This window comes from Parasteatoda tepidariorum, chromosome 7, assembly GCF_043381705.1.
Source record: "Parasteatoda tepidariorum isolate YZ-2023 chromosome 7, CAS_Ptep_4.0, whole genome shotgun sequence".
Classification (NCBI taxonomy): domain Eukaryota; kingdom Metazoa; phylum Arthropoda; class Arachnida; order Araneae; family Theridiidae; genus Parasteatoda; species Parasteatoda tepidariorum.
Window position 1 is genome coordinate 47,779,759 of NC_092210.1, and position 10,348 is coordinate 47,790,106.

At 30.1% G+C, this 10,348-nt stretch overlaps 1 protein-coding gene across 1 annotated transcript; it reads left to right on the forward strand.

Moving 5' to 3' along the window:
• Positions 1 to 1,702: 1,702 nt before the first annotated feature.
• Positions 1,703 to 5,395, forward strand: LOC107451584 (uncharacterized). The gene is made up of 3 exons (XM_016067738.3): positions 1,703 to 1,862; positions 3,680 to 3,836; positions 5,070 to 5,395. Exons 1-3 carry the CDS (start codon positions 1,816 to 1,818, stop codon positions 5,286 to 5,288), a joined length of 423 nt encoding a protein of 140 aa, XP_015923224.1. The 5' UTR covers positions 1,703 to 1,815; the 3' UTR covers positions 5,289 to 5,395.
• The last annotated feature ends 4,953 nt before the right edge of the window (positions 5,396 to 10,348 follow it).

The following is a 10,348-nucleotide window of genomic DNA, read 5'->3' on the forward strand; positions in this document are numbered from 1 at the left end:
TAACGAACCAAAACCATTGAACCACCGATTTGGGATTATGAACTACAATAAAATTATTGGCGTACGATATTGGACAAGGTTAAAAATGAGTTTCAATACAAGTACTCTAAGGGAAAGGCTATTTTTGCCTTGATTATGAAAATAAAGTACTTAAATACTTAATAACAAAGATAATCAAGTTTGAAACACAAAAGGTCTCTTCGGTACTCCAAGCAAGAATCACAATTGATATAAGTCTCGAGTCAAGTACTGAACACAGAGTGTACTAACTTGCAGTATGATATATCTCGTCAATATTTCCACTTTTTTCTGAGCCTGCTACGTTACTTACTTAAATCAAGTTAGTTGCTCAAATCATTTTAGTTTCTTAAATCAAAACGGCTGCACGACATTTGGTTTTAATTTTTTGTTCTTTATTTTTAAGGTAAAATCTACGTTTAAGTTTATAATTCACCACTACTTTATAGTTCATCAGCGATTAAAAAAAAGCGATGTCTTTTTTAATTTACATTAAACGTTTTTCGAGAGTTATGTGAATTAGCTACAGAGCACAATAGGCTTACATTTTTAACTCTCTGGTAAAGTACAAAAGTCAGCTCGGATATTAAACTGAAAAAAGTTTGGACAAAACTACTAGAATATGGTAGAATTTACCTTGTTTCTGACTCTATGGAAACACTTAAAAAATGCTCGATATTTTACACAAAAGCGCCATGGTGATGATTTTGGTAAAATTAATACTAAAACGTGCTTTTATAATAAGTTATAAATTTGTTAAATGTGTTGAAATGTATAATTTTCTCTTGAAACCATCTTTGCATGGTATAAAAACCATTTATTCAGTTAAATTTACTTTTTACTTATGTATTTTTATTAAATATGTGGTAATAAGAGATATAATTTTGGAAATCAAAATTTCCGGTACACCTTTACCATATGAACAGAAACAAACTAATAGGTAAAATACAGAATATTTTGGTTTTATTAAGTGGGATTATGTTTTTTATTCAACCAGAAATATCATAACGATACATTACTGAAATTTTTCCAGACGTTTTTCCGTGTGTTTCTACGTCTGGCATCTTGGTTAGTGTCAGTCTTATTTTTCTTTTCCTTGGGAATGGAATACGAAACACTTAAGTGCACGAACAAAAATACTTAAATTCGATTCAACAAGAGTAAAAAAACGAACATCATTTTTTTTCTTATTAAAATTCATATATTTATGACATTTTAGCTGTCACGTTAACAATTAGAAATTTTGAAGTACGTTAAGCTGTAAAATGGTTCTAATTGGTTGTAAAGTACAAAGCTAAATTGAGCCATATTATCGTACTTCTCAAACTTGATTACGCGATATTACGGTTCAACTTGAAGCAAAAAACGGTTCATTTAAACAAATTATTAAAATTTCGGCAAAAAGTTGTACGATGTTATTGTTCAAAGTTCTATTATATCTCGATACATATTTCACAAATAGAAATTTCACAAAGTGTAGCAATAAAGAGTGCAAGGTATTTTGGAAATACAAAAGAAGCGATTATACCATTTTTTTTAAATTATAGGAGATAATACCTAGAAACTTATCAAATTGATAATGATAAGCTGAAGAATATGAATACTAAGAATTGGAATTTATCTTTAAATGGCATTGTATTCTTTGGAATTTTCCAGATGCGCAGAATGTCTTATCAAGAATTTGAATAACAATTTTAAGAAATTATCACCTGTGTGTGAAATATTTGCTTTGTACATTGCATATATAAGTTCGAATTATTTATTTTCATTTACTGGATTTCAATTACTGAAATAAAAATGAATTCCTACTTCATCTGTGCAAGCATTCTACTTCTTTGCTTTGGGTAATTTACCTCATATTATTTTATGAAATTCAATCTCATTTGTGTTAGTAACAATGATAAGCAAATGTATTTTAATACGATATAAATAACAGCTCTATGTAGCTAAAATAATTACATTAAGANAGAGGCACAGGGAACCGGTAAAATATTGCAGCACAGGAGGACTAGGCGAACAAATTAGTATTCCTCAGGTTACCTGAAAGAATGTGCTTGTTTTTAAAACTTGTTACTATAAAACTAAATAATTTAAAACCACCGTTATTACAAATAAGAAAATAAGTTTTGTACTGAAAATCAAAATGAATTCAGAACATGGTACTAATTTGTGGCTAAACGTAAAAAAATGCTAAGATTTAAGAATTGTAATGTATTCGACGAGTATACCAAAAAAAAAAAAAAAACGCTGTCGTTGCAGCTTTTGATCAGAAAACTTTGAATATTGTGAGTGATAGATAGTTTTGTCTCAAGAAAATAAATACGCAGCATTAAAGGAAGCATTTGTTGCTCATTTAAGTGACCATAAAAGTGTTCTGGTGAGATCAAACTTTTTCGAATTAGATCTTGGTGATAAGCGCCCAAGTCAATTGTTACGTGGAATGCATAATTTGGCGACGGGTAAAATAAATAATAATGCTTTTAAACAACCTTGTTTGCAATAATTGCTGTATCAAGTTCAAACTATTTTAGCTGTCAGCACTGATTCTCTCGATAAACTGGCTAAAATGGGTGATAAAATCTTAGAAATTGCGGCTGGTGTTAGTGTATTGGCAAATTCTCTGCCAAAAGCAACACAGAAGTGGTATATATCAGAGACAACTATCAACAATATTGGAGAAAATTAAGGAATTTTCTAAGAAAGTTAGAGAGCTGCAAAGATAACGCACCGATTCTAGAAGTCAGTCTTGTTTTATTCACCGAAATTCCAATTGTAGGATATGATTGAGATCTAAAGAAAGTATTTGTTGGTATCGTCGTCGTTTCGGTAAAACGTACACCAGATGCACTAAACAGTTTACATTTGTTGCTGATATCCGAAAAATCGGACATCTAATTAGGCCATCGTTGACTGGATGATAATTTTAAAAAATTAAGCTTTTTTCATTGAGAAGGTAGGTATTATATAATTTTAATTAAAATATATTAATATATTTCAATTAATTTCAATGATACTTATGATACTTTCAATGATACAATGATACTTATGATACTTATGATACAATGACACTTTCACGTAACTTGCATTTATTTGGGAAAATAAGCATGTATCGTTATCATAAGCTGTTACACATTTTAATACCTACATATATATATGTTTATAATTTTTTCTAGAATTCGTTATTGCACCTTCCAAAACTGATATTAGTTTGATATTCGTTTTCAAATAATGAATTAATTTTCATAAATTAAAAATTTCCATTAATGATATATACTTTCATCTCAATATGTCATTAAAAGAATGGTTTAAATGAAAAAAATATTTTTTTTACTAAAGCTCTCAGAGGAATTATACCTGTTACTTGTTTACCAAATTAGCATTATTGATATAAATTTTTTAGGGATGTTAGTATGGCGTTTGCTGAAAAATCTGGAAGCATCGAAACAAATTATCATTATCGTGAAATATTTTTAAAAAAATTACAGAACTTACACATTACTTATTTACGTTTTTTCATAAAGGTACATTTTAAATTATTTCAAAAAGGTAGTTTACTTGAGAGAGGATTATTTCTTTTTAAAGGAATTCATAAATTAGTTCTTTTAGAACGTAAATACTAAGGGACAGTTTATATAATAAAATACTCCATTTTCTAATTTAGGTCGACCATAGCTGAAAATTGTACGTGCACCACCTTTCTTATGGGAGAAGATGGTTTTACAAGAGATACCAAAACCATGTCATTTGTATTTGATATAGAGAATACCAACTGTGATTTTGATCTTACCTTAAAGTGCCAGCGTGCCTGCATTAATAAGGTAACAGAAATTGAATAGTTATTTCTGTACATAATTTACTTAAAATAATTCATTGCGTATTCTTTCTTTGAATATATAATATGTTTGTTTTGAAGAGAAAACTAATCAAGCGGGAAATATTATATGAAAAAAATTGTGCTTTGCTGTAAAATATTTCATAACAGAGTTCCTTTATCTAAAAATATTCAAACATGCAACATACACAGATTTAATAATACAGATATGTAAATAGTAATTAGAATCTATCAATAATTAAAATCGTGTTTAAGGATATTTTCATAATCATAGTAACAAAAAAACATCTACAAAATAAAATCTTTTAGTTTCGAAAGGGGAGTGCTATTAAAGAGATCTTGGAAATATAAAATCGTAATGGATTTAGTTTTATTTTGATTCATAAATTCTTAAAAAGGTTGATTAGTAGTGGTAATCAAAGAAGAACCTTCTTTAATAATATTGTTTATAATTTTATTTAAGTAGTTAGAGAAAATAGTGCCAGGTTTAATTAGGTAAGTATTTGACCCACATGATTTTTTTCTAAATTTATAAATTAATAAGATAATTAAGTATTTCTATTGTATATTATTAATTTTAATTCTTAACCTTGTATGAAAAATTAAAATTTTTTAATGAAAACATCATTTAAATTACAAGCTTAAAATTGTTTATTATTTTTTAACTCTTACTTTAAAGTACACACAACATAGAAATCTGTACAAAATTTCTTACAAAATTTCAATGTTGCTTACAATGCAAAATTTCAAAAAAAAATTCTTCAGTAATCGTTCAATTTTAAGTTATGATTCAATTTTAAGTTATTGATAATTTAGTTACTGTGTATAGCTGAATTATGTAAATTATTTCTAATGTTAAGAGAGTTACTAGTTTGTCCAACATATTTAGATTGCAAATACCACGGGTTAACATATAAATGACATTATTAATTTTACAACAGATTTATATCTATCGTTATTTCAAATAACAGTCTTTTTGTCAATATTAGATCAAGTTTTATATCCTTTATCGCCCCATGCTTGACAAGAAGGAGTAAATTCTGCTATTGAATCAAATAAAAAAAAATATTGTTTTCAAAGTTGCAGATTCTCTCTGAATTAAGCTCCTTGAACCGGGTTTAACATATTTTTTTGCCCGACTCTGATTTTTTTTTAGTTTTATATATATATATATATATATATATATATATATACATATATTGTTTACCTTTTCTTACAGTTAAGTCTGCTGTCAGATTGGGGCAAATTATGCTCTGTAATACAGGGAGGTCAAAAAAAAGTTGGAGATCTGATGTGTGAAGCTATCAACAGGGACGTATGTAATAGACAAATAGGTCTCATGCTGAAGGACTGTGGCAGTGGTTTCCCATTTGTTGATTCAGGTTACCGATTTGAAGATGAAATATGCTGTAAATCAGGAAAAAACACAAATTGTTAAAAAACGCATAGCTTTCTGAATAAGCACACGCGTTTGCTGAAACATTTATGATACATGTTGGAAATATTTCGATTAAAAGAAAAATCAAAATTTAAAAGAAAAGAAAACTCGTGTGGTCATTTCATTGTCAACTTCGTTGTTTTGTGCTTAGTTTATTTTGTTTGATTTGTAAAAACAATTCCAGTGAAAACGCATGAGAATCTAATCTGTTTGAAATCAGTTAGCAGGAATCACATTTAAAATTAAAGCAAATAAAAAGCAAAATTATTCTGAAAATAATCATAAAAAATATTATGCAAGGCTTTGTACATTATCAGATAGAAAACTTTGAAGATTTCGTACAGTTACGGAAATAAAGTATGTAGATTTCAATAAATTTATGGAGTCTGCAAAATAAATTACGGAAAGAATTACAAATATCTATATTGCAAAATTACAATTGCTCCAAAATGCTTATGCAAATTCATCAGCATTTAAAATTTAAGAATATCCATTTATGTATTTAATACAGAAGCAGTAAGTAAAAGATAAGAAAGACTTTACTTGATTAAAAAAACTTCATTAGCTTCAAAAATATGCTGAGGAAATATAAGTCGACACGTTTCAAACGCAAAAAACAGGCATCCACTCGCAAGATTTGAAAAAAAAAAAAAAAAAAAAAAAAACATACTTTTNAAAAAAAAAAAAAAAAAAAAAAAAAAAAAACTAGAAAAAATGCAGTTTTTCTAGTTTTGTTTTACACATATATTTCAGATTTTTCGTTCGCAACTTTTCTCTCTTCTCAATCGCGTCTGTCAAGTCTTGAGAATAAGAGCTTGTTTGAGTTTGAACCAAATCGTCTTTCAATTTTATCTGCATATTTTTGTAGCCAGTTAAGTTTTTTGATCACTTAAGCATAAATATTATTAGTAGCTTGGAATTAACCTGGAAGAAATGCACTAGTCTTTTTCTGGTATACACTTCTCTGATATTCTTGACAGTCTTTACAGATATATTGTCCGGCTACGCCCGGTTTTTCTACACTGACAATTTTGAAGTTATACTTCTTATGCGACTTCCAACAAGGTTGAGTTAAACGTTTAACGCTACATTTTTATTGGCAGTGAAATCACGTGGTAGGATTTAGTTTTCCCTCATTCATTTCCATATTGTTTTGGTTCTCACTAGCATAAAAATAATAAAAGTCATAAAAGTGTTGCTTTTCTATAAATATTTTTTTAGTTTGTTTTGATACACATATAATTTAATAGGGTAGTATTTTTTATTTTCAAATTTAGTGGATAACAATTGTAAAAAATGAGTGAAAACAATCCCACGGACAATGCGACGGATTTAAGGTTATGTCAAGGTACGTCTCTTGTGAATAATCAATTGATTGTTAGGTTTTCTCTTCTGAAATTACATTATGACGCATTCACATACATTATTAATACAAATACATTTTCCATGGCGAGATGATGAGGCAACCACAAGCACTTCCACTGGTCCACGAGGGAAAAATGCACAATATTACCGTTATTACAGAGCACGGAAGCGAGTGGTACAGGAGAAAGAGTCGTTGAATAGAACTAGTGATCCTTCTACGACTGCTGATTCTTCTACAATTAACGTCGCAGGTTGCGAAGTTTAACTGCTTCCGCGCGGAGGGACTCCACGCACTATTTTTTTTAACTTTTAACTAATAAATTGATTTCATTCAAATTTTGTATTTGTCTCTTAAAATCATCTAACGAAATAAGCAATCTAATTTTCAAGTGGTGCTTCACTAGAACCTACTAGTGCTTAAATTATTAGGATCATAAATCTGAAAAAACCATTTTTATTCTGAGAAAATACGTTGATTATCATTTTCTTAAATTAAATTGAATTTTTAAAATGTTGCAATTCTTAAATGTTATATTACATTTACTTTATATTTTAGTCATAAATTCATTTATTCTCTAAATTTAGTTATAAGCTTATAACAAGTATTTATTTCAAGTATAACCATTTTCCTGCTTGACGCAACTAATTATCAGTTTATTCTCTGTAATTATCAGTTTTGATGATCTCATATTAATCTTGTTAATTTCAGCTTTCATGATCAACTCTCATCTCACTCAAGTATTAGGTCAAGAGCTATGGTTTGTATATTTTATTTTTTGAAAATTTCTTGAATAAAACATATATGACTTCATGTAATTACTGAACACCTTGTTCATTAATTTAATTTTGATAGTCACTATTTATTTTGATACTTGTTTTCACTAGGAGCTATACTCGGGTTTGATTCATACACCTGAAAGATAAAATAATTATTTGAGCTTTCAGATCCACAAATGGTCAGGAAAATGGAGGAAAAGATCATCAAAATCAGCTTCATAATCAGGAGAAATTTGATGAAGGGTCTGACACCCGCCTGTCACCTATTTTCGGTTATCTCCTATCGTTAAAGACATTAATTTGACAAATATTTACTGTTTTCTTGCTTAAATATTAATTTCTGAACCCTAACGTATATGAAATGTTGTCTTTATAATTTACAAGGAATCTAAAAATGTACATTACGAGTGGTTATTGCGAAACACTCTTATACATATAAGGATGAGACGTAGTGGCTCAGAAAATAGAGCGTTCGATTTCCCATGAGGCGAACCGGGTTCGAATACCAGCGATGGCTGGTCGATACGAATTCCGTCCCCGGATCACATAGTGCTGATAAATACACAAGTGACCTTTGTGCTAAAATACAAACTAAGGTAAACAACGTTAAAGAGCACAAAAATATTATTAAAAGCAGACAGCTGTCTCGGATGCTCAATGGGCAACCTTCATCAGTGCAACAGAAAGAAATGAGAGAAAATAGGGTAAATATATAGAGAAAGGTGACGTCACAACACTGAATAGGTCAATGACCTATCCAGGGTTCCTTATCCTTCTCCTGTTTGGAAATCTATGATTAAACCTAACTACCCACCCCCNAACTCCCCCCCCCCCTCATCTTTTTGTTCCTTGATTCCCATTCGTCGTCATCCTTTCACTCGTCATCCTTCTACCCTATTTTCTCTCATTTCTTTCCGTTGCACTGATGAAGGTTGCCCTTTGAGCATCCGAAACAGCTGTCTGCTTTTAATAATATTTTTGCGCTCTTTAACGTTGTTTACCAGTTTGCATAGTGCTGATGTTAAATATCCTCAATGGTAGATTTATCATGGGTTAGAGTTCCCTTGCCATTGGGTTCACCGTGGGAGGTTTTCGTGCTTTTCCTTACGTTTACAATTATTCTTTTTTAGTTATTTGAAAATTTAATTTAATAAGAATTTACAAATAATTATTTAGAAACATACTTTTTTAATTATAGGCTTTTCTCCTCATTTTATATGGACTTTGGAAAGTATCAAAGAAACGTTTATTTAGAAGTAAAAATATATAAATTTACATTTAAAAAGATGAATCAAATTTCGATCGATCATTTTCTCATCTAACATTCTTGAGATTCAAGCGAAATAAAATACCCTTTCTTTTTTTTTAAATTCCATGTGTTTATCACTAAAAAAACTCATTTATGAGGGAAATATATTTCGATGCCTTTTGAAATTGATCTTTGTTTTTTTTGAATTTTATGAGACTTTGCATTCTATAAATATGTTTTATTTTTTTTATATTTTCGCTTTTTAAAGATTTATTTGCATCCTTACTTCTACAAAATACAGTGTAATATTTAAAACCAATTTAACACTTAATAGAAACATGGCTACTGACCCAGTGGAACTATTCGCAGTTAACTTGCATTTTAATAATAGAGATACTGATATAATAAAATTAAATCTTTCTATTAGAAGATCTTTCCCTGGAAAGTTACTCTTTCTAGTGGAGCATAATTATATTTATACCAGACAGTCCAAAAAACACTGGACGTATCACTTTCAAAAGACGTGAGGAAATTTATGCTGTCGAAGGTAGTTATTGTTAATTTACGTCGCACTAGAGCTGCACAACGGGCTATTGGCGACGGTCTGGGAAACATCCCGGAGGATGATCCGAAGACATGCCATCACAATTTTGATCCTCTGCAGAGGGGATGGCACCCCCGCTTCGGTAGCTCAACGACCTGCGCGAAGTCGAGCACTTTATGGTAGAACAGTTTAACGAGGACCAATACCGCACACCCTCGGTCCCTACGCAGACTGATCCAAGTGGTCACCCACCCGCACACTAACCGTAGCCAGTGATACTTGACTTCGGTGATCTGCTGGGAACCGTGTTTTAACAATCAGTCCACTGCGGGACCGAAGGCAGTTAATTAAGAAAGTGATTCATACAACATTTTTCGTTTCTAACGTGAATAAAAAAATTTCTCTCTCTTCGTTTGCATGAAAAAAGTGTTTTTTTAATTCCATTTTATTACCTTCTTCATAGTTTTGTCTATATGTGTGTGTTTGTGTTGGAAAGTTGTCAAAACTGCTATTGGTGATATTGTTCTTGTACTAGTCAGTAAATCACTCTAACTTGGATTGACATCAAACATGGATTTTCAGGAGAAATTTGAGCTCCAAATTGAGTCGGAAAGGGGTCTATAGTTTATTGAAGCTTATTTCTTACTGGCTATAAAGTGACAATAATTCCTGCCTGTAGTGAACAGAAAATTATTGAACCTTATATTGTCATCAAGCATAGTGATCAAGTAGATATCTAAGCACTCTAGTTAGGTATATATTTGGTTGCAGAGTTTTACAAACTTTAGGTCAGGAAGTGCCTGAAATTTGTATTCATGTTAGAGATTTGAGTGTTTGAAAAGTAATTGAAATTTTTATTGAAGGATTCTATAATCACGACTCGAAAAATAAGTAATAATAATAAAATAATTGAATCTAAATTAAAGATTTCTCTGCGGATTAAAAGAACAACCGTATTTTTTAGAATTTTGATATTACAAATATTACAGCACCAGTTAAGAATGACACGCCCTCACATTACACTTAAGCGTCTAAATTCATTTATCTATCTTTTCTGAATAATTATTCCAGACAAAATTTCAAGCGTTTTATGTGTATTATCAATGTTACTGGCCCTCAGTGTAA

What these genes read in the sequence shown, in the direction of transcription:
- LOC107451584 (XM_016067738.3), top strand. Translation starts at nt 1,816, where the DNA reads ATGAATTCCTACTTCATCTGTGCAAGCATTCTACTTCTTTGCTTTGG. An exon ending in ATTCTACTTCTTTGCTTTGG is followed by an intron (nt 1,863 to 3,679) that starts GTAATTTACCTC and finishes TTTCTAATTTAG; the next exon opens with GTCGACCATAGCTGAAAATT. An exon ending in AGCGTGCCTGCATTAATAAG is followed by an intron (nt 3,837 to 5,069) that starts GTAACAGAAATT and finishes CTTTTCTTACAG; the next exon opens with TTAAGTCTGCTGTCAGATTG.